Genomic DNA, 25,898 nt, shown 5'->3' with positions numbered 1-25,898 from the left:
ATGATGAAACAATTTTATCAGCAATGTTAAATATTTTGTGCTCATGGCATTCTATTATTAACCCTTATGAGCTATTCATTTTGAATGTAGGCCTACACTCAGGATGTTGGGGTCTCCAGAGACCCCATAAAATGCATTTTTGTAACATACATGTAATAACGTATTTTTTTAAACAAATGTAATTTCACTCACTTTATGTTTTTACTCTACATTTGTGCAGTGTTGGGAAGATTTAAGGTGTTTTGTAAATTTAAACAAGTGGCCTACATAAAAAAAAAAAAAAAAATCCTGAGCAGTTTCACGCCAACATAACCAGATATCATTCCTATTTATTAATTTGTAGTGCTAGAAAGTGTCAACCACGACATCAAGTGCCAGTTAGATGAAAGGATTTTTATTATTATTATTTTATTTCAGCAAACGTCATTTGGGGTCAAAATACCACAAATAGCTTATAAGCATTAAAAAAAGAAAGAAAAGAAAGAAAAATTTAGCCTACTGTATTACCTTTCACAAAGAAATAATTTAAATAAATAATTAAACCTGGTATTAACCTGAATTAATACCTAAATTAATAAAAAAAAAAAAAAAAAAAAGTCGCGCGGGCTCAATGACTCTGTGACGTCACATCCCAGGAGGGGCTTCCAAAAGTAACATTGTCTCATCCTCCAAAGTCAAAAGCTGAAACATTCTCTAAACTACTATCACAAAGAAAACCAGCGCAATGTCCTAAAATGATTCGAATACACTCTCTTGAATATTGCGCCTTTTTGTGGTGAAGTCCTACACTGCTAATAAATAAACTCCACTGGAATTTCGTTGTTCTTTTTTTGGAGCCGTCAATGATCAGTTGGGTCGTCTGTTGCATATTAATCTTTCATTTTAAAAGGTCGGTAATAAAAATCACATTTATTTTACCCATAAAGCAGTGAAAAAAGCATTAAGGAGTCATTGAAGAAAAAAAGTAATTCATAAAAGAATTTTTTTTTAGATGACTTTACAAGCCAGAAAATCATTTTGTGATTTTAAACAAGACAGGCTACCAATAATAGTGTGTTGTTAAACACGCATTCGTCTTAAAGTATCTCTGAACAAACCACATACGTCAATTTAACAGAGAGAATAAAGACATGCATAGGCCTACTACTTTTCTTTTTTTTTTTTTTTTTTTCTGTCCATTGTAGGCAACTTTGAATTTTCGGTCTACATTATTGTCTTCTGTTTATCAGAAGAAAAAATTATCAAATGTAACGTACGGCTGTTTCAATGTAGCCTACTAATTTGCACATATATTTCATTTGAAGAAGGCGTGATTATTTGCGAATACACGGTGCTGGTTCATGTTCACTAGATTAAACATGTTTATAAAAACTTGAAATGCACTTATACTTACTCCAGTCAGTATAAAATCAATAATCCGCGTTGTTAAACTCATCGCGGCGTTCCGCGTAGAAACCGTTCTCATGCATGTTTTTGTATACTAAGTACTGTTAGTCATATTTCCGATGTGTTGGTAGTCAAACTCCATCTATGACATCGTGGGGAAAATTAAACAACATTCTCATGAATAATGCAGAGAAATGCTCAGAAACTGCTGACGTAATTTCGTACTGTCCGGCAGTGGTAGCCAATCACCACTCCGAATTAACGCATATACCTCACTTTCGTCATTTTTGGTTCAACTTTGCTTTAGACTGAAAAAAACAAAATGGCTCAGAAAAAAAAATAAACAAACCACTTTTCCTTTAACAATACATATAAGTGCTATTGTTGTTTTTAATGTACATATCTGTTAACATCTCAAAAAATGTTTTTTAGTGTTTCATGACCATTTAATGTAATAGTGTGAATTTATTTTTAGTAATATCATCAGTGTGAATTTGTTTTTAGTAATATCATCAGACATATTTGAGTTATTTAATCTATTGTAATAGGATTTATTAATGAAGGAATTCCTTTCGTGTAAAAACAAACCCGAGACATTTACAGGTTCACTCAAATGTACTTTTTACCAATATATTTGTGAAGCACATGGTGGTATGTTTTGTAATATTGCACCTCAACACCCTGAAAGACATCAGCCAAGACGTGTTTGGTTTCTTGCATATATTAAAACCACACGCTCATTTTATAAAGGAAACAATACTTTATATAGAAGATCTGTAATCTCTCAAAAAAAGAAAAAAAGAAAGAAAGAAAAAAATGCAAGGCATTCAAATGTAGTCAGTTTGGATTCCATCCGTAAGATCTGTCAGACAACGAACCGCCTTGAAGATTTTGAACAGATCTCTGAAAAAAAAAAAAAAATTCCCTGGGGTAATGTACCCAGGTGCAAATTCCGATTCAACTTCAAGATAACGTCTGTCATCAACTCTCCTGCACACAGAAGTACACACATGCACACAAAATACCCTTCAACACTGAGGGTGACAGGCTGTGATAGTAAAAGCTGCTTTTAGTCCTGTTTCTTGCAGTGTGCAGCACTGTGAGTGTTTGGATCTCGAGGGCTGAAGTCAGCACAGAAGCCGTTAGTAGAAGGCCGAGACTCTGAGGGTGAAGTGGACTCTCTGGAGTGTTGAGGGATTGGCTCAAGGAGACAGTGGTACTGCTCCACAAAATCAGGACAATTCTCCATAAACCGGCAAAAATCATCTGCCACAAAACATAGCAAATATATGAGACAAATTTAATTCATTCAATTCGATGCAAAAACATAATAATCAGGCTCTATTTCATTTTTTTTTTCAAGAAAAAAGGGCAAAACTTCTACACATTTCTTTAGCATGCAATTGATTTTTTTCTTTTTTCTTGAATGTGCACTTGTAGTGAATTTAACTTTAACTTTAACTTATTTAATATTACATTGATAGGTAATATATTTTAAATATATTTACTAAATTGCAACTTTATCATTACAAATGTGTAATTAGAAGCAATTATGAAATTACATGTAAAGATGTTCTTGGGTTCTTTTTAGTGATCCCCTCTAAAGTTCAATATAAAGTGCATTTAATAGTATATATTTCAACTATAATACATTTTCATTAAAGTCTAATTAACATGCATTTAAGTGTCCAAAACATTAAAAATATATACTGTGAACTGAACAGTATTTTATTTCTGTAATAAGTAACCTTGTTAAATATAGATTTTTTTTTCATCATCACAAACATTATCAGAGGCACACACTTCCATCTAACTGAATGCCAATAGATTAAATCAAATTCCAGACTACAGAAATTCTCACTCTATATTATTTTACTCAAAATTGAAGTGTAAATGTAATTTTATGTTAATTACAACTTTGTAATTATAATGAAACAATAAGCCCCTCTAAAACTGTGGTTTTAGAACAGCTAAGGAGTTGTTGGGCATGATGCAGGGTTTTTTTTATTTACTTTTTTTAGAATGCGGCTCAGCCAATTAAAATCAAGGACCAGAGAACTATTCATTTCATCATTTTGCTCACTGTGACCCCAAACAATGATGAAGTGAAGCCGATCTCAACGGAACACAAGGATTGAAGTAGCAAAGAAGTTTTAATTTCCTTGTTGATATTTTGTGTTTATAATAAAGCAAATCACAAACACCTAAGTAGTTGATATTTTGTGTTTATAATAAAGCAAATCACAAACACCTAAGTAATCAGACAATCACATTCAACATGTAAATCAAAGTAAAGGGTCCTACCAAATGTGATCTTCCCTTTGTCTTGGCAATCTATGGCCCTGAAGAGATCGCAAACAGCAAAATCTCCAACGCCTAGAGCCGTTTTCAAAATGATGGCCAGCTCATCTTCTACAACTGCTCCATCCTCCTGTGCTTCAAACATCTGGACACAAGGAAAAGTTCAAATGTTAAATGTCTCGCTTAAAAATACATATTAATAACTATAATCTATTAAGTAGGGGTGGAACGGTACATGTATTCGTACTGAACCGAAACGGTACGGGCGTTACGGTTCGGTGCATAAATTTACACAGAGAATTTACAAGTGGGCGTGATCAAAAAGTCGCAAAGTGTTTACTTATATTTGTGTGTGTATGTGTGTGTGAGGCGCGGGCGCGATCGAACAGTGGAAACAAAAACATACTCCATTTTGTTTATACAGGACATCATTCAAACTGCAAAGTGTTTAAAGGAGAACTCCGGTCAATTTTAACATTGAGCTAATTTTTTTGTACATTTGGAGTGCTGTCAATACAGAGAACAACGACAAAAATCGGTGTTGCCTACACAGTGTTATCCTCTTTTTAAAATATGCGCCCTGTTGACTTCAATGGGGCAAGTTTTAAACCTGCTTTTAACCTCTTAACATCCTTGATGTGTCATTACAAGTGCACAGCCAATGTGAGTGATTCCTTCAGAGTGAACGCGGGTGAATCTGACTGCAGTAGATGTGAAAGATATGAATAAAAGTGAGGTTAATTCAGCCAGCGCACATACCTGTATTTTCTTCCTGTTGTCGGTCGAAGTCCACAGTAGTCAATTGTCGAATTCACGCACATGGGTTTTCACCTATGGTTTTCACACGCGTGAACTCGACAGTCAACTACTGTGGACTTCGCAAAGCCTACTTTTATAGTCATTATTTGGGTAGCACACATATTCTGAATGCCTTCGGCAGAATTCAAATGTGCCATTTTAATCTAGATTAATCTAGATTAATTTCAAAATTAATCTAGATTAATCTAGATTAAAAAAAATTAATCTATGCCCACCTCTACTAATTATATAAAACTATTGTCAGTGCACTACAAATAAACGGGTTCTATGCCTATACTTTATTAATAAAACTTATTTAAAAAATGCAAGGCTTAAGTAATTTATTTTCCTTTGGTGGTACAGCCTGAGACATGCACAAGCCTTCTGCATTTTTGTTTTGCTTTTCCCTCCATTGTACCGAACTCGTACCGAACCGTGATGTCTGAACCGAGGTACTGTATGAACCGAACCGTGACTTCTGTGTACCGTTCCACCCCTAATATTAAGCAGAATATACTGTATTATACTGCACATGTAATGTGTGAGATCTTGTCCTTTTGAAACAACGAGAGATTTTAGAAACTCAACTCACCCTAAAGGCCAGTTTAATGGTCTCCAGATATCTGAAAGGTCTACAAACCACTGACAGGGCGATGACATACTCTCTCACATCCATCTTCCCATGCTGGAAACAATTCATTAAAATGTCATCACAGTCTGACAGACATAATGTAAACGCAAAACTGATTACAACTGATCTGTTTGAAATGCAAGTTAATTTGTTTTCCATACAGTCACGCTCTAATAAAGATATCTGATAAATGTTTAACCTCCTCAAAAAGAGAGAAGATGTCCTGGACTGCTTCTGTCGTGGATTTATTCAGGTACTGAGCAAAGCCCTCCAGATCCAGCCTGCTTCCACACATCCTATGGGCCCTGGAGGCTTCTTCATGCAGGACTTCATCAGTGACCCTCGTCTTCAGTCTAAGAGAAGACGAAAAATCATTAATTATTAACTTTTTTATTAGTAGTAGTATTATTAACCAAATGTGCCACTGTCTGGTGAACTGAGAAAATGTAAGACTAGTTAAAATATTAAAAATGTTTCAACCTAGAAAATCTTATATACTGATATATAAGATATCTACAAACTACTACTACCCTTTTTTATCCTTGTGTTGTCTAATGAACTGCAACAATAAAATTCTATATCTTTAAAAGTATTGAGTACACTTGCATTTCTAACAAGTCACTTTTTGTTTTAAAGAGGCTACATGCGATTTTCTGAAATTTAAACTCGTGACTGACACCTGTGGCCAAAAAACGGAACAGCTCTTCCTTTCTGCTCGCTCTCGCAAATGCACACTTCACAAGTCATCCGCTGCAAAGAAGTCAACATTATGTTTACAGAGGTAAGAACAGTCAAATACATATATTGTTTGAGAAACTAAGTTTGTTTGCTGACTAGCGGTGGTGGCAGAGTGATCTGAAAAGTTTAACATGAACGCGCTTGACGTCACATCCGCAGACAGCGCGCGAAAAATCCGACCCGACAGAAAATAGGAAAAATAGGATACAGGCTTATAGGTGCACCCACTGTGAGCTGACAAGGTGTCAGTATGCTCATCAGGAGATGTTTGAGTCATATATGGTCAAATAAAAAAAGCTATTGTTACGTTTATTTTGGGGAAAAAGTTGCATATAGCCTCTTTAAAAAAAAAATATATATTTCTCTTGAAACTCTGTGAATTGTTATATTGAGAGATGAAGGTTGTTTCATGAACTACTGTCTTAAAAGAAGAAAGCAAAATGGATCTAACCAGCACAGGGAGAGAAGTGGACGACTCAGAATAATAAGAGGACGAGAACATCAGGGTCTCTAGTTTGAGAAGCAGACCCCTTACTGGTGCTCAGCTGGCGGCTACATTGAACTGTACACACTAAACAGCTTTTCATCACTAACAGTGGAGAGAAGACTCTGGGATACTGGGCTTTTAAGAGTTTCAAAGAAACAGTCACATCTGACACTGGCAGAAAAAAATAATGAAAGACAAAAAAAAGAAGAAAAGGGGCAGGATGGGCAAAAGAACAAAGACTGAATGTTAAAAGATAAAAAAAAAGTGTTTTCTAGATGAATGCATCCAAGTTTATAGTGGGGACAGTTTAAAGGAAGCATCCTACAGGCCAATAACACCTACGGGAAGCACAGCAGAATGCATGAGATTAAACTTCAGTTGAACCTCTTAATAAACTGACTGCATATGGTCTATGCTACATGTGGAGGATTCTTCTGAGTTTAAAGAAAAACATTTTGGGGAAATAGAAGATTTTTTAAAAGAAATTAATACTTTTTGCACATTAAATTGATCAAAATGGACACAAAAGACATTTACAATGTTACAAATGATTTCCATTTCAAATAAATGATATATTTTTGAACTTTCTGCTCAAAGAATTCAGAAAAAAATCTATCATGGTTGATCCAAAAATATTAAGCAAGCACAACCGTTTTCAACATTGATATTGATTTTTTTTTAGCACCAAATAAGGAAATTACAATGGTTTCTAACGGATCATGTGACACGCTAGTGATTTAGGCACTGGGGCCGTAATCCTCCAGGAGGACGATACTGGTCTAGTTAATCCCATTGGCTAATTTTCTCGAATTTTAGTTTAACAAACATCAGATAAATTATTCTAGAGAAGAGAAAGAAGCTTGAGGACTACTTTTAGCGTTGCAATACTTTGAGGTTTACATTGGTTCATCTGTACTGCCTGTGACTATATATACTGACCATAAACCTTTGGTATTTTTTTGTCAAGAATGTACAGTAGTGTAAATGTCTTTGTTGTAATTTAATGCATCCTAGGTGAATAAGTGAATTTCATGCTCTACGGGGCCGAGACCTGGTCGCTGACCGCGGCCGACAGGCAGAAGCTGGCCAAACGCGATGGTCGGCGTCAAGAGGACAGACCACATCAGCAACGAGCTACTGAGGAAGACGAGCAAGGTCAAGGACGCCAGCCAGGCCGAACAGGCCAAGAAGCGATGGGCCGGACACGTGGCCAGGAGGTCAGACGGGCGATGGAAGCGGGCCGTGACCGAAAAGCCTGGCGAAGTTGTTGTGGCCTGCGTCGAAAGACCGAAATACAGGCCGATTGAAGGAGATTGAAGGTGAATAAGTGTATCAATTTCTTTAAAATAACATATCAAAAGTGATTCCAAATTTTAAAGTAGTGTATGTCTCTGGTTTTATTTGCTTACTTCACTTATTATTATTATTATTTTTATTAATAGTAGTAGTATTCGTAGTATAAGATACATAATTAGACGGAATTACTGGCAATTTACTATTTTATTTACTTGCCAAAGCCAATTTTTATTCACCTTTGATGCTCAAAGAATGTTATAGTTTGACCATTATAACAGCAAGTCATGTTTGTTGATTGTATTTTCTCATCATATTCACTAGAGGGCAGCATGTTCACTGCCTGATGAGAAGCATCAGTACAAACCGGCCCACTGCTGTACCACCAGTGTAAAATCAATCATCAGCCTCTAAATCCAAAGCAAACAACGCCCATGTTAACTTCTCGTTATGAGTGCAGTGCTGGCAGGCAAAGAGCTATGTTTGATTTTTTCATCAATCAGCACAGCGCTGCTCATACTATTGAACGTAATGATCATTTATGGTGTGGCTCTACTGAAGAACCATAGATCAATACTATGATATGTAGAGCCAAGCGATTGATGAACGTGCTAATGGATTGATTGGCTGGATGGTTGATTCAACCAATGACCAAACCCAGCACCTTGTGTACCTGAGACTGTCTTTCACATGTTATAACCTACTTAACTAAAACATAAGCACTGATTCTTTCAATCTACAAATTGAGAGATCAAGTATATTAAAAAAAAAAAAAAAATAAGTTTGCTGTTCTGCTAGACACACCTACAGACCACCTAAAGTCCATGTTTGTTCAGAGATCATCTGGTGCACACTGCACAGAAAAAAAGGCTAGAGTTTTTACAAGCTATAATCTGACAGACTCCCTTTAAGCAACTTCCAGGAACCACAGGAAAACTTTTGACAGACTCTCTTCCGGTAATTCTCATTGGAGCCTTGTCTGATTGGTCACTGCTTAGTTACTCACCAAATCAGGACATCCTCATGATAATAACAGATGGATAGTATGGTATCAAAGTTATGTTTACAAGATACTGGGTTGCTAGCATTGCATATTATTCTTTGCTTTTAGATTCATATATTTTGCATGGACAAAAATTCTTAATATAAATTCCTTAACATTAACGTACAGTAATAGATGAAAAACTCATCAACGAATGTGGAAATACTCTGAATTACACTACTGCTTTAATTTATTGATCAAAAATACATTAAAAATGTAATATTGTGAAATATTATAACAATTTAAAATAACTGTTTTCTATTGTAAAATATTTTAAAATATTGATGACAAAGCTGAATTTTCAGCATCATTACTCCAGTCTTCAGTGTCACATGATCCTTCAAAAAACTTTTTTGTGGAAACCATGATAATTTTTTTTCAGGATTATTTGATGAATAGAAAATAAAAAAAAGAGCATAATTTGTTTGAAAGAGAAATCTTTTGATAAATGTAAAGCATTCTTGCTGAATAAAAGTATTAATTTCTTTAAAAAAAGAAAACAATCAAAAAAAACTATGAACGGTAGTGTATGCCACCGTACATCGCCCTAGACATCATGCAGTGGTGTTAAAACTTAAAACTACTGATCTACTCACCCCAAACTTCGCACCAGTCTGGCTAACTCCAGCAAGCAGGTGTGTCTGGGTAAACGCAAAGGGCCTTTAGCCATAGCAAGCTGGCAGTCCTCAAAGGAGTAATCGATAATGGGCAACCCAAGTGCCCTATGGAGAAAACACACAGAATGAAGACAAGTATGTTTTATTACTAATTACAGGACACTAAGGCCTTTTAGAATGATCTGATATATAAAGGCCTGGTAGTGCTGGGCGGTTTACCGGTTCATACCGAATACCGGTGTTTATTTTTGTTACGATATGAATTTTTAATATACCGCAATACCGGTGTATGTCGCTTTAATCGGAACGCGGCGCTGCGCGACACAGTCTCACCCCTCATTTACAACACACGTCTGCGGTGCATTACAGCTGCGACAAGGTTTTATTCCGTCCTCCACGCGGTGCGTCAAAATAGACTAGGCGCCTATATTTAGCGAAGCGGCGCGGAGAGCCGCTTCTGGGAAGCTTCGATCTGAAACACAAGCATTGTACCCAGGGGGCAAAACACCTGTTTTTTAGGAAATCAGACATGGGCTGCTGTAAAAGGTTGTCATATAAAAATGAAATCTATGATGTCTGAGGATCACAACCTGGGTGGCCAACCCGGTCAACAAGCTGCTGGAAACTTGTAATTAGGGTCAAAACAATGTTACCTCAAATTCGGCTTTAACTCCCAGAATCACCCAAACATGCTAAAACGGTTTAATTATATTCATGAATCGTGAGCCATATCTCCCTGATACTTTATGCAAGAAACAAACTGAGCACACCTTTAGAAAGAGTGGAAGATAAGCTTTTATCTGATGCCTTGATTGTACATGTAATTAGAATGTAAGAGTTAACAATGCCTCTTAATTCATAGGTAGGCGAAAAAAAAAGAAAAAAAATATTGAACATTCCATTTGTAATCGGTAGCATTCTTTTCCCTTTGTTGTTGTTACAATAAACAAATTACCATGTAAAGTTAACTTTTACTGGATGAAATCATATTTTGATTTTTTTTTACTAACCAGACAGTCCTCATGGCCCATAACACATTTAGAGGGAATTCAATTTCAAGCCTATAATAGCCTGTCAATTCAAACAAGATCCAAGAAAGAAGTTTACCATTAACTGGTGTTAATTTTATACTGCTCTGTTTCTGTATGTACAGTATATCGTTTGCATATTTATGCAATATCAATTATTTGTATTGCAATGTCTATTTCTAATATTCTTTCACAAGTGGGATAGCTTTATTTATTCTATTAAAATAAAAAAAGGGATTTGAGGATTTTGGGTTAGGCTGGTTAGTGTTCAATCCTGGTGTTTGGAGTGTGAGACAAAGGTACTGACAACTAAATGCTGAAAGACTAAAACACACAGGAGTCATGTGTGGAGTAGGTTTAAAAGTATTTACTGATTAAAACTGTTACATTAAGTAGCAATTTGTACCAAAAAAAAAACAAAAAAAAAAAACGAAACAGATAAACAGATTACAATTCAGGGTGATAACTAATTTCTGTAATAATGTTTATACAATTTGTTTAGCTGTTTCGGAATCACCGCTGCTGTCGCTGCTCTCTAGTGTTTCAGCATGCTGTGTCCTGCTACATTTGGTTGCCAACCCCTAGCAACGGCATCCTATGTAGCATGGAGCAGTTCTTCTGACAACCTTTAACCAGAGATGGGCACAAATACATCAAAAAGTATTTAATGAAAATACAAGTAATTTGTAATTTGAAAATACAAAAATATATTTTTTACAGTCTTCTGTAGTGTAAGTGTGGCGTTAGGTACATGTAAGAGTCTAGAATATTGCAATATTATTGTTTAGTGCAGAAGATGCGCTTTTAACGTACATGTTGCCACATACTGTCATAATAAAATATAATTACGCATATAACACTATATTTGTATTATTTACACAAAAACTAGTTAACGCTGCTGTGAGGGTGTTTCTAATAGCGCGGCTGTGACAAAGTTGACAACTTTCTTTCTTCCGACTGCCATTATCTATTTTTTTACTCTTTTTGAAAGTTGTGAAAACACTGTTGTGGCCTTTTTCTTTTGCTATTTGAGCAAATTGGAACACAAAAATATATATTTAATGTAGTCTTTCATTCACTGCTATAGAAGTTAACCCAACTATGATGCCTTACACTTCTGAGAAACCCAGAAATGTGAACAGGGTCAATAGGATGTGTCACATCACGTGATTTACTTGCCAAAAACTGTGATAGGCAATTTGGTAGTCCTATTTGTATTTTATGTCTATGGTCCTAGGGATAGTTCACCCAAAAAGGAAAATTAGCCCATGATTTACTCACCCTGACGTCATCCTAGGTGTATATTACTTTCTTCTTTCACAAGAATACAATCAGAGTGTGTCGTGGCTCTTCCAAGCTTTATAATGACAGTCAATGGGTATATTTTTCATCAAAGTGCATCTATCCATCATAAAAGTGCATCTGTCCATCATAAAAGCGTATCTATCCATCATAAAAGTGCATCTGTCCATCATAAAAGCGTATCTATCCATCATAAAAGTACATCTATCCATCATAAAACTGCATCTGTCCATCATAAAAGTGCATCTATCCATCATAAAAGTACATCTATCCATCATAAAAGTGCATCTGTCCATCATAAAAGTGCATCTGTCCATCATAAAAGCATATCTATCCATCATAAAAGTACATCTATCCATCATAAAAGCATATCTATCCATCATAAAAGTACATCTATCCATCATAAAAGTGCATCTATCCATCATAAATGTGCATCTATCCATCATAAAAGTGCACGTGTCAATCATAAAAGTGCATCTATCCATCATAAAAGTGCGTCTATCCATTATAAAAGTGCATCTGTCCATCATAAAAGTGCACCTATCCATCATAAAAGTGCATCTATCCATCACAAAAGTGCATCTATCCATCATAAAAGTGCATCTATCCATCATAAAAGTGCATGTGTCAATCATAAAAGTGCGTCTACCCATCATAAAAGTGCATCTATCCATCATAAAAGTGCATCTATCCATCATAAAAGCGCATCTATCCATCATAAAAGTGCACGTGTCAATCATAAAAGTGCATCTGTCCATCATAAAAGTGCGTCTATCCATCATAAAAGTGCATCTATCCATCATAAAAGTGCATCTATCCATCATAAAAGTGCATCTGTCCATCATAAAAGCATATCTATCCATCATAAAAGTGCATGTGTCCATCATAAAAGTGCATCTATCTATCATAAAAGTGTGTCTATCCATCATAGATGTACTTTTATGCATGGATAGATGCACTTTTATGATGGATAGACGCACTTTTATGATTGACACATGCACTTTTATGATGGATAGATGCACTTTTATGATGGATAGATGCACTTTTATGATGGATAGATGTACTTTTATGATGGATAGACGCACTTTTATGATTGACACATGCACTTTTATGATGGATAGATGCACTTTTATGATTGACACATGCACTTTTATGATGGATAGATGCACTTTTATGATGGATAGATGTACTTTTATGATGGATAGATGCACTTTTATGATGGATAGACGCACTTTTATGATTGACACATGCACTTTTATGATGGATAGATGTACTTTTATGATGGATAGATGCACCTTTATGATGGACAGATGCACTTTTATGATGGATAGATGCACTTTTATGATTGACACATGCACATTTATGATGGATAGATGCACTTTTATGATGGATAGATGCACTTTTATGATGGACAGATGCACTTTTATGATGGATAGATGTACTTTTATGATGGATAGATGCACTTTTATGATGGATAGATGCACTTTTATGATGGACAGAGGCACTTTTATGATGGATAGATGCACTTTTATGATGGATAGACGCACTTTTCTGATTGACACATGCACTTTTATGATGGATAGATGCACTTTTATGATGGATAGATGTACTTTTATGATGGATAGATGTACTTTTATGATGGATAGATATGCTTTTATGATGGACAGATGCACTTTTATGATGGACAGATGCACTTTTATGATGGATAGATGCACTTTTATGATGGATAGATGCACTTTTATGATGGATAGACGGACTTTTATGATGGACAGATGCACTTTTATGATGGATAGATGCACTTTTATGATGGATAGATGTACTTTTATGATGGATAGATGTACTTTTATGATGGATAGATGCACTTTTATGATGGATAGATGCACTTTTATGATTGACACGTGCACTTTTATGATGGATAGATGCACTTTTATGATGGATAGATGCACTTTTATGATGGATAGATATGCTTTTATGATGGATAGATGCACTTTGATGAAAAATATACCCATTGACTGTCATTATAAAGCTTGGAAGAGCCACGACACTTTTTAATATAACTCTGATTGTATTCTTGTGAAAGAAGAAAGTAATATACACCTAGGATGACGTCAGGGTGAGTAAATCATGGGCTAATTTTCCTTTTTGGGTGAACTATCCCTAGGACCATAGACATAAAATACAAATAGGACTACCAAATTGCCTATCACAGTTTTTGGCAAGTAAATCACGTGATGTGACACATCCTATTGACCCTGTTCACATTTCTGGGTTTCTCAGAAGTGTAAGGCATCATAGTTGGGTTAACTTCTATAGCAGTGAATGAAAGACTACATTAAATATATATTTTTGTGTTCCAATTTGCTCAAATAGCAAAAGAAAAAGGCCACAACAGTGTTTTCACAACTTTCAAAAAGAGTAAAAAAATAGATAATGGCAGTCGGAAGAAAGAAAGTTGTCAACTTTGTCACAGCCGCGCTATTAGAAACACCCTCACAGCAGCGTTAACTAGTTTTTGTGTAAATAATACAAATATAGTGTTATATGCGTAATTATATTTTATTATGACAGTATGTGGCAACATGTACGTTAAAAGCGCATCTTCTGCACTAAACAATAATATTGCAATATTCTAGACTCTTACATGTACCTAACGCCACACTTACACTACAGAAGACTGTAAAAAATATATTTTTGTATTTTCAAATTACAAATTACTTGTATTTTCATTAAATACTTTTTGATGTATTTGTGCCCATCTCTGGTTAAAGGTTGTCAGAAGAACTGCTCCATGCTACATAGGATGCCGTTGCTAGGGGTTGGCAACCAAATGTAGCAGGACACAGCATGCTGAAACACTAGAGAGCAGCGACAGCAGCGGTGATTCCGAAACAGCTAAACAAATTGTATAAACATTATTACAGAAATTAGTTATCACCCTGAATTGTAATCTGTTTGTCTGTTTCGTTTTTTTGTTTTGTTTTTTGGTACAAATTGCTACTTAATGTAACAGTTTTAATCAGTAAATACTTTTAAACCTACTCCACACATGACTCCTGTGTGTTTTAGTCTTTCAGCATTTAGTTGTCAGTACCTTTGTCTCACACTCCAAACACCAGGATTGAACACTAACCAGCCTAACCCAAAATCCTCAAATCCCTTTTTTTATTTTAATAGAATAAATAAAGCTATCCCACTTGTGAAAGAATATTAGAAATAGACATTGCAATACAAATAATTGATATTGCATAAATATGCAAACGATATACTGTACATACAGAAACAGAGCAGTATAAAATTAACACCAGTTAATGGTAAACTTCTTTCTTGGATCTTGTTTGAATTGACAGGCTATTATAGGCTTGAAATTGAATTCCCCCTAAATGTGTTATGGGCCATGAGGACTGTCTGGTTAGTAAAAAAAAATCAAAATATGATTTCATCCAGTAAAAGTTAACTTTACATGGTAATTTGTTTATTGTAACAACAACAAAGGGAAAAGAATGCTACCGATTACAAATGGAATGTTCAATATTTTTTTTTTTTTTTTTTGCCTACCTATGAATTAAGAGGCATTGTTAACTCTTACATTCTAATTACATGTACAATCAAGGCATCAGATAAAAGCTTATCTTCCACTCTTTCTAAAGGTGTGCTCAGTTTGTTTCTAGCATAAAGTATCAGGGAGATATGGCTCACGATTCATGAATATAATTAAACTGTTTTAGCATGTTTGGGTGATTCTGGGAGTTAAAGCCGAATTTGAGGTAACATTGTTTTGACCCTAATTACAAGTTTCCAGCAGCTTGTTGACTGGGTTGGCCACCCAGGTTGTGATCCTCAGACATCATAGATTTCATTTTTATATGACAACCTTTTACAGCAGCCCATGTCTGCTAAACCCCCTTTGCCCTCTGGGTATTGACTAGAATGGGCACGAGACGTGTGGGGGTGAGAGTGTCTTTTTTCTCGCGGAGCGCGTGTTTTTATACTGTATTAACGTATCTGAACTGATCTGACGGTCTTTAGAAAAGTTTCTTTGTTATTACGATTGAATCTTTCTTTATCTTTCCTGATAAAGCAGTGTTTATGAGCGTTGCTGCTTTGTGTACAGCCGTTACCGGGGAAACCACTGTTTCTGCCGCTCCTAAAGCGCGTCCTGCTGGCACCTCTTTGTAAACAGCCTTGCAAACCTGTATTATTAATATTAGTGTGGATTTTTTCTATAATATTCACTCATGACAATAAAATAGGGCATTATAAGTAAATCTACTGCAGTATTTCCTCTCTCACTCAGTAGAAAATGTGGTTAACACCCATCATGCTTGGGAAAAAAAAAAAAACCGGTTAAAACCGTGAAACCGGTATAATTTAGAAAAAAACCGTGATGTTGATTTTTGGTCAAACCGCCCAGCACTAAGGCCTGGTTTCACAAACAGGGCTTAGATTAAGTCAGGATTAGACCTTAGTTCAATTAGGACATTCAAGTAGCTTTTATAAACATGCCTTAGAAAAAAAACATTACTATGTGCATCTTGAGACAAAACAATGGCAATGACATATTTTAAGATATGTCAGTACAAGTTGCTTTAGTTAAAACAGCTCAAACATGCACTTTAATCTGGGACTAGGCTTAAGCCTCATCTGTGAAACCAGGGGTAATAGGATGAAATGTAAAGCCAAACAAACAGACCTCTCAGTTCTTTTGATCAGCATGAAATAGAGGGTATGCATTGACGTAACATTCCCGCAAAAAAAACACGCCCCCTCAGCCTGACTGAGTGGCAAAAGAGCCTGTTTCATGACTGGATTTAATAGGGGAAACTGCGAAAACGCGAGTAAAACAAACGATTATCAGTTTAAACTAAAGGTTGGACTCAATATAGGCCTAGTGTTCCTTACAACTTATCCAGTGATCCATAGATATTGACATGCAGCCAGGAATCATGTTTCCTGACATTTATGCCTGATTTCCACGCCAGGGAAATACATACAGCATATTTGTGAACGCTTTATATAAATATACAATATAGGTAGGTCTAAATCCATGTGATCACTTATATCAATGTTATAATATATATATATTATCGTCCAGCCCAAAAACTTGTATCGTTTTTGTCAGTGTTTATTTAAAAACACCTCAAAATTCAACATACTGACACAAAATGACAACTGCAAATCAATGTTACGCTGCCTAGAGTTGTCTCTGTGATTTGCAGCGATCCATTTGCTTCTCTTTTCTGTAGCTTTCGGCAGTCTGTAAAAATATACCTCAGATTTCTTGTCAAATCTATCTGTACAGTCAATCTCAAAGCTGTTGTGTTATTCGCTAGCAAATGTGTTATTCGCTACATTCATGATGAAAACCAATGCTGCAACTTAGTCTTTTTGCCACTGTGACGTCATGTGCATACCCTTTATAAAGTGAGAAAAAAAATCTTTGTCATAAGTTTGTTAGGCCTTTTTAAAATTCACTCACTTGGCCATGATGCGTCTCACATTACTGGCAAACAGGGCTGGATCTTCCTTCTCTTCTTCTGATGGGGTATATGTAGGAAGATACTGGACAGAAAGAACAATTTTTTATTATCATTATATATATATAACCCTACATGTCAAAAAAACTAAGAGTATTAGCAGACCATCAAAATAAAGTGTTAGCATATATATATGTATGAAATGAAAATTAGAAATGTTGAATTGACAACTAACTGAAATAAATACATTTGAAAAGTACTAAAAAATAAGCTGTTGAAGTACTAAAGTTACTGACTAAAACTGGAAAAAAAAATGAAAATATAAAAGCTAAAACTCAAAACATTATTTTAGTAAATAAATAATACTAACATAACATTACACCAAAATGTGAGTTCTCACCTCTATTTCTACGAAGTTATGTAGCTGACATAATGTGAGCCATAAAATCTTAAACCTGAAAAAGATAATGGTATTTAATTTTAACTCAACAATATATATACAAGCACATAAAACTTGACCATTACTCTAGACCCAGAGGACTCTCTAAAGGTTGTTTTCCCCTGTAATGTTTTTTCCATAAAGCAATACTGTCATTATAATATACTAAGAGGAAGGATAAGGGTATAGCTTACCCAAAAACAAAAAATGTTTTTTTTTTTATATAATTATGCATATTGTTTATTCACCCTCATGTAATTCCAAACCTGTTTGCATTTATTTATTCTGTGGGAGATAAAAAGAGAAATTGAGAGAACCCATTGATTCTAGACAAATAATAATAATAATAATAATAATAATAATAATACATTCTTCAATTATCTTCTTTTGTATTCAGCAGAAGAAAGAAACTCAGACAGGTTTGGAGCGACATGAGGGTAAGTAAATGATGACAGAATTTAAATTTTTGGGTGAACTGTCCCTTTAAAGGAACTCAAGAGACTCACGCTCCAGGCCCTTGCCACGTCCATGAGATTGTATCCTGTCAAGGAAGTGAGAAGAGAAAGATGTAAATGAATGGGATTAGCATCTCAAACAAAATCATGAGTCCCTGGCAGTATCCACCTTAGCCTGAACACACACACACACACACACACACACGTCTGGTGCACTATCTTTGTGAGGACTCTCCATAGACGTAATGGTTTTTATACTGTACAAACTGTATATTCTATCCCCTTACACTGCCCCTATCCCTAAACCTACCCATCACAGGAGACATTCTGCATTTTTACATTTTCAAAAAAACTAATTCTGTATGATTTATAAGCTTTTGTACCCATGGGGACCTCAATTTAGGTCCCCACGGTGACACGAGTCCCCATGAGTCTGTGTGCATTCAGGTTTAAGTCCCCACCGGTGTAGAAAAACATGTCCACACACACACACACACACACACACACACACGACCCAACCACTTGAACTTGTCCTTGCTCCTCTGACAGCACAACCTTGACTCTAAGGGCCCCGTGCTTAAATTCCAGTAGCGATAAATGCTAAGAGAAGAGCCAGGGAAGTTTTCCAGGGAGTCTAAATGAAACCTGGTTGCTGGGCTTGTATTATTTATGAGAAGGAGACAAAGACATTACAGACGGACAGACAAAAAGAGAAAGGTTTCAACAGTGGAACAAAAAAAAAAGTATAGCTTATTTGATTGGGCTGTAAAATTAAATATATAAAGTCTTCATGACTGAAGACACATAATCCACAGATCCAGACAGATCAGTGACACTAATGACACACCCTGTTTGGGCGTTGAGGTTATTCTTACCATCTCATTAGGATACCGCAACAGCACAGGTTGCACAGGAACACCAGGAATGAATGCACCTGCAGGAAAGGAGGGACAAAAGGACAGTAAACGAGTGGGAATCAGAGAGATCCTATGCTTTGACCTTGTTTCACTCCAAGGGATGGGTGTGGCATCAAAACTATAGCCTGTCCCATTTGAAACATGACCCTTCTGTGTGACTGTGAGTGTGAACTTAAGTATCCAAATCCACGACCTCATCCAGCTTTAGTGTTTCTAATATTCAGATTTCACTGCAAACCAATTACTTGCTAACATTCCAGCTTTGCAAGATGGTACCTATTATAATGAATAATACTAAATAATTTAGAGGATTAAGTGTTTCCATCAAGAGACAATTTTATTAGCTGAACATTCACTCAAGAGATCTTTACACTTAAAGGTGTCTTTTAGTAAGGTGGGTTGTTTATTTTGTCATTTTCTTTCAAACACTTCTTAAAAAAAGTGACCTGCATCTTAATATGGGAGTTGATTGCCATTTTTGCTAACTGTCCTCTTTTGTGTTTCACTTTTTAAAACAACAAAGCAATATACACGAGTTGTATCCACAGTCTTGTTTTCTCGACATTTTGAGCATCAGTCTGTGCCAGTCAAATCTCATCACTTCTGGGAAGGTTTAGAGAGATGAGAGATGCCCTTCAGCTTACAAGCAGCTTCTTATTACATGTTGTTAATAGAAACTGACCAACCCTCCACAGAGACTGAACTCACTCACCTTTGACAAACTCAACACAGCTCTTATACAGAGCAGGTCAATGCAAATATACAAAACACCCATTATTCATTTGCATCTTTCACCATAGAGATGTTCTGTGCTGGTATTTGACTAAAGCTTGGTTTATACTTAAAGCGTCCACATGTGCCTGTAATTTTTAGGCAGAGCAGAACGTAAATAAGTCAAAAGCACCATTTTGCATACACAGTTGCAGCTTCTCTGTTTTTCAATACAATAAAATACAATAAAATATAATGATTTTATATTTAAAAATCCAGGTTTTTGCACAGTTTGGTAGTTTTATACGGAGCAAAAATTCATTTATTCCCACAATAGATTTATTCTATCTTACAGAGAACACTGCTCTAGACCAGGGGTACCCAATCCTGCTCCTGACGATCGACTGTCCTGCACAGTTCATCTCCAACCCTAATCAAACACACCTGAAGCAACCAATTAAGGTCTTCAGGATCACTTGAAAATTAAAGGCAGGTGTGTTTGATTAGGGTTGGAGAAGAACTGTGCAGGAAGGTCGATCGGCAGGAGCAGGATTGGGCACCCCTGCTCTAGACTTGCCTAAAACACAGATCAATGTCCAGATATCACATCCGCAAAAGTCTACATCACATTTTGAAATATTAACATAATGCCCACCCAAAGAAAGGCGGCGAGGCTTTAGAGAATTGTACTGTTGTTGCCATTTTGTGGCTATCCAATGTATGTTCCGAACGATCTGCTTGATCATCCGCATTTTCAGAATCTGACTCTGGCTCTAACTGATATGCCTGGGAAGCTGAAACTCGTGATTATGGAAAGGGGTGTTACATATACGATACACACTTGAAGTGTTTGGCCAATCACAACGCAGTGTGTCATCTGGCCAATCAGAGTGCCCTTGGCTTTTCGGACTTTTGGCTTTTTGTTCTTTGTAAAAACCGGAAATCAATCAGTCAGACTGGGAATAGAGGTGCTGCAATGTACAGCAAGTGTAAAATGTTTTGTTTCTGTTTATTCCTGAAGAATTAAAAGTATCCATGCAGACTATGATGCCCTTCGAGTCATCAAAATACCAATGGAAGCCATACTATATGAAAATGGAATACAATTTTGACATCATATGCTTAAGAAATTGATTACCACAGTTTATTCAAAAAATGCACTATAAACATTTCTGTACATCATCAAAAAGCACCAGAACTCACTGCACACATTCAGACTCAGATTCTGGCCTTGTTTTTGTTTTGGAGAGCTATCTGGCTGTGGACCAGCAGAGCTGATGTTGTCTGGTACATTGAGAGCTCCAGTATTAAAGGTTGTAGAGAGAAAAGTGAGATAGCCAGACAAGAGAAAATAAGCAAGGGATAGAGAGAGGAGGATTGGGGATTAGAGGAATAGAACCGATACAATGACTGACAGAGGAGAGGGGGATTTGAGGAAAAAAGACCATCAGATTCCACAGCGCACACAGGAAGTGGAAGCCAAGTACCAGATCTCTCAGCGTTGTGAACCATGATGGGCAGCAGATTAGAGAGGGTACAAAGAGAGAGCAAACACCAAAGCACACATATACCCACTATAGATAGCTAAATATCAGCAAATTATCCTCAAAAAACATTCTTAAAATTTCTATTACAAAGACTCAAAAACAAAAAACACAAATCACTCATTCAAGACATGAAAATTGCGTTTAGTCGGCAGATATCAGAGGTGGGCACAGACAGCGTACTACACATACCAGGCTTAAATGCGATGAGACAGGATCTATTGGTGCATGTGCCCTCCGGGAATATCATGATCTGGAAACAGGCCACAGTCAGAGGAGAAATACCTCAGTACTGCTCTAACTCACAAAATAATGATACAAAGTGGCCCACAAATGTGTTTGGACACTTAAACTGTACGAATGACATTACGTTAAATGCAAAATATCAGATGTCTGTGTGTGTTTGTGTGGTACCTGAGGCCATTTGCCATCAGAACACGCTCGGCGTTTGATCTCCTCAACGGTCTTCCTCCGAGAGTCCTGATCAGAGCGTGACACAAACACAGGCCGAATGAACTTGATAAGAGCTAAAATGGAGAAAGAGTGGAGGGTGGGGCAAATGAGAGAATAGAGGGTCACAGAGAGAGAGCAATAAAAGATTATGCTCTTTTTTTTTTTTTTTAAGTGACAAAAGGGAGACCTAAAAAGTAGGCAAGTCAAATCTTGCAAAATGCTAAGAGTATAAATTGAGATTTTCTATAATAAACAAGTAATAGGCCCAAAGCAAACACAAATGTCAGATAGTTTTCTTAACTATTTTTCCTTCCAAAACATTTTAAAAAATCTTTCTGACCACAAACTTGTGAACAGCAGAGTAGTGCTTTACATAAAGAGGGAAAAAAATTATCTTATCAAATCTTATTTACATTTTCATTTATCAGACGCTTTTGTCTCAAGCAACTTGCAAATGAGGAGAACAATAGAAGCAGTTGAACCAAACTACTGTTGAAGTTTATCCCAACTGAACAAAAGAGCAACGATATCTAAGTGTTGTGACAAGTCCCAGTTAGTCAAGTACAGTACACATCTCAATTTATCAGATGCAAAAGCTTTAAGGTGAACTAAACAAACCAAAGAGTTTAAATATTTGTCTATTCATATTTTTAAAAACTTACTGCCCCAGACTGGAATGTCTTTACTCTCTGCCTTCATCACTATTGACGCCATTGTCATGGTGACAGGGATGGCGTCAAAATAGGATGAGTGAGGGGCCATCGTGAGGATGGGTGCTTCACTGGGCAAAGCCGGCCGTCCCTTTACACGGACCCAGTGAAACCCTCCGGAAAACCACATGGCTCTCATGATGGCCTTTAAGGCCAGATCTACCAGCCTGGAGAGAGAGAAACAAACAAAAGGGAAGACAAAGACAGGGTTAGTAGGAGAATATTATCATCTGCTTCCTGACATTGTGGGCCAATTCAATTGCCTTCACATACAACTGACTGTAGTACCTCATTTAGCAGTCGACATGAAACTGCATTGCAAACTATTTTCCTTTAATAATGTGACGCATTTCTTAACTTATTTGGATATTCAATTACAACAACAAAAAAAATGAAAAAGAGTATATTACATTATAATGTAATAATGCACAGGAACATGTATAAAGAAAGGCCTAATTAGGATTAATTCATGTTTTACTGTACGTTTTTTGTTTTCACAGGCTAGGTTGATATTTTAACTGTTGGGATGTCGAAAAATGCATGTCTTTAGAGGAGGCTGAAAATTCAGTTTTGAACTAGTTAAGCCTTAGCTTTCTACATGGACTTCAAGCTAAATGTTACCAGCACTAGAAACACTGCTGGCTCATGAACACACTGAAACACTCTCGCGTGCACATGCACACCCTCCACATGCACAGTAGTGAAATGCGTAGTTTCGTGACTTGTGCCTTTCCAGTATTTGTAATTGAGCATTCCTGTTCAAACTTTCACTGTTGACAAAGACAAAAACTTTTCCTCTCCACACCTCACAAGAACAAACTTGCGCACAATGGGATACAGAAAGACACACACAGACATACAAACAGACAGTGAGAGAATATAAAAAGCCCTGTTGGAAGCTATCAGGTGATAGTGGAATGGAGACTGTGTGAATGGAGTAGTGTGATGTGACTGTGTTTGTGAGTAGGTGTGCCATATATACGTCATACACACAATACACCTCTCTTATTTTTAGCAGTTTACAATTGTGAGAAAGAGCTAGCTTTCAAATATCTGAGGATATTTAGTCTACTGCTTTGTTCCAAACCCTAGTAATCGTCTATGTTGGCAGCAAGCTTCTAACCAATGGATCCTAACAAGTGACTGAATTTAAACGTAGCCTACATGGTGAGCAACCGCAGTAATGCTGATTCACACACGCCATATAATGCTCACCACACGAACTGAACAGACTCAATCAGTTAATTCCAAGAGTTTGATGTTAGCAGCTAGCTTTTTAAGTGTCTCAACCACAATGGAACCCAATGATACTGAATTAAAACACTATAGATGTGCAGTGAATGCATTAAAACTCATACGACACTCCAAATGTGAAGCAGAGTTAGCCTACTATTAATACAGTTAACAAAATTAAAACCCAAAAAATTTTAATTAATTAAAAAGAAAAACTAACATAGTGTAACTGTGAAAACCTTAAACAAAACTAAAATACACATTCATGACTCTAAAGCTAAAATAAAGGCCACAAATTAATTGTAGATGTTGATATATTACACAACATGAAACCTTTACATTCTGCCTCCTTTAAACACAACAATGCAAACTAAAATAAATAAATAACAATGATAGCGTGGAAACTAAAAAAAAAATCTAATAAAAATGTAAACAATATTAATAACCCTGACGTAAAGCACATGAGAGATTTGACTATGGCACAATTTATTACAAAGTTGCGTCCGAAAACACTCTTTGGAAGAGCTCTGGGGCTTGAAACAGATCTTAAAGGGATACTTCAGGATTTAGCATTAAGCTTTGTATTAGTAGACTAGAAAACCTGTAGTATTTTCAAATTACCGTGCTTTCCACCCTCATATCCCCCTGAGAGGAGAGATTTATGTATTTTTTGTCTGAAAAAAATCCTCCGATGACGCAAAAATCGTCATTTTGCGTCATCGGAGGATTTTTTGGCCAGAGGCTAAAGACTACAGCCAGTAGTAGGGGCTGTTCCGCATGTGTTCAGCCCGCCCATACAGGGTGGGATCTCACTCACACAGTCAGCCGTCTTTCTTTGGAAGCTAAGCTTGCAGGCTCTTGTTCTGTGAAGAAAGCTGAGTAGTAGGAGAAAGCTGAGTAGTAGGGGCTACCATCCTCCTTTTCCCGGACTTGTCCGGCGGGGGAGATCGTTCAAAATGTCCGGGATTCAGCTTTTGCGTTCTGCGGTCGCAATTCATTGTTTACATGCACACCTCTTGTTTCAATCTAACTGAATTAATTCCGATTGGTGAATCTGAATGTAGTGTTTACATGAATGCTAAACAAGTGATCGGTTGATGTGCGTTTTAAACATTGCTAAGAAAATTCCCGCACCTCCGTGAGAGATGCGAGGCCCGGCGCGTCTCAGTAATGACGCCATCGTCCTCGCGTCGTTCTCCCGTGGCCGTCAGCCTCGTCCTGCTCGCCACTGTAAACATGTCTACATGTCTAGTCGATGAATGGCGACTGTAGAACGCAAAAGCCGAATCCCGGACATTTTGGGCGATCTCGAAATCCCAGGCACACTCGTCACGGAGACTCACTGGTAGCCTAAGCTTGTTGTTTTCAACTGCGCTCTCTAACCGGTAGGCGTGGCCTCCTAGGGCAGCAAAGCAAGTGCATTCTGGGAGTTGTTGTCTTTCATCCACATAAGCCAAAAATACATTTTCTGGCTTTTCTCAGTCTAGAAAGCTCCAAATTAAAAAAATTCTTCACATTTCTTCTACATAAATTACCTATTTTAAATACACATTCATCTTTCCAGAGGTGAAGTATCCCTTTAAAGGTCTTTTCACCTTACTTGCTTGCTAGTAGAAAATATTGATACACGTGAATATCGCGATACTAGTATGTTTGGCAATACTCTATCGATTCTCAAAAAAATAATATTTATTCGAAGCCATGTTAAAATACAATAGGCCTACTCGGGATACACACTGTATCTAAAGGTGATGATACACAGGGCAACTTTTTGAGCAATGTTGCTGGGCAATCTTGCTGAGAGATTGTTGCTTGGGCACTTTCCCATTCTATCTGGATAATTTAGATCGGTTGTGGGCCCTGTGTCTCACCTGGTTGCCCGTTGATGGCAACATTGCCCAGCAACATTGCTCAAAAAGTTGCCCCGTGTATCATCACCTTTAGAGCTCACTTAACATCCTAACGCCATCCGTGCTATTGGCCGTTATTATTAAATATGTACAAATTAAATATTAAATATAAATATTAAATATGTTCCTCTCAAGAACAACAAAAAGGACTGCAGTGAGAAAACAATTAAGAAAGCTTCTGATCTAAGCGATGTGGATATATTTGCACGAGCTCTGCAATTCAGAACTTCAGTCACATTACGTTTATTCATATGCTGTTTTATATAATAGATTGCTCTAAAGCAAGTAGCTTTACACTATTATATATTAAGTGGACTATGCCCTTTCTGTAATATAAGACTGAATATTTAAAGCAGGATCCAAGAATATATATAAAGCTAATATACCTAAAGAATCCTGCAAGCAATCTACTATTTTTCCTTTAGATTG

At 36.6% G+C, this 25,898-nt stretch overlaps 1 protein-coding gene across 1 annotated transcript in view; it reads right to left on the bottom strand.

Annotated features, from left to right (window-relative positions):
• Nucleotides 1–1,171: 1,171 nt before the first annotated feature.
• lpcat1 (lysophosphatidylcholine acyltransferase 1) overlaps nt 1,172–25,898 on the bottom strand; it is a 40,743-nt gene continuing 16,016 nt past the window's right edge. Inside the window, exons 4-15 of the mRNA XM_081376878.1 lie at nt 22,279–22,493; nt 21,578–21,690; nt 21,356–21,416; nt 18,867–18,925; nt 18,043–18,077; nt 17,498–17,552; nt 17,100–17,182; nt 9,273–9,398; nt 5,316–5,469; nt 5,078–5,170; nt 3,691–3,832; nt 1,172–2,652 (exon numbers count right to left, since the gene is read on the bottom strand). Of these exons, the coding sequence (XP_081233004.1) occupies nt 2,456–2,652; nt 3,691–3,832; nt 5,078–5,170; nt 5,316–5,469; nt 9,273–9,398; nt 17,100–17,182; nt 17,498–17,552; nt 18,043–18,077; nt 18,867–18,925; nt 21,356–21,416; nt 21,578–21,690; nt 22,279–22,493 (1,333 nt within the window). The 3' untranslated portion in view covers nt 1,172–2,455. The remainder of the gene's footprint in view (nt 2,653–3,690; nt 3,833–5,077; nt 5,171–5,315; nt 5,470–9,272; nt 9,399–17,099; nt 17,183–17,497; nt 17,553–18,042; nt 18,078–18,866; nt 18,926–21,355; nt 21,417–21,577; nt 21,691–22,278; nt 22,494–25,898) is intronic.

Source organism: Scardinius erythrophthalmus (assembly GCF_964197995.2).
Source record: "Scardinius erythrophthalmus genome assembly, chromosome: 10".
Classification (NCBI taxonomy): domain Eukaryota; kingdom Metazoa; phylum Chordata; class Actinopteri; order Cypriniformes; family Leuciscidae; genus Scardinius; species Scardinius erythrophthalmus.
The sequence above is the reverse complement of the archived record's forward strand: the minus strand, read 5'-3'. Positions and strand labels throughout refer to the sequence as shown.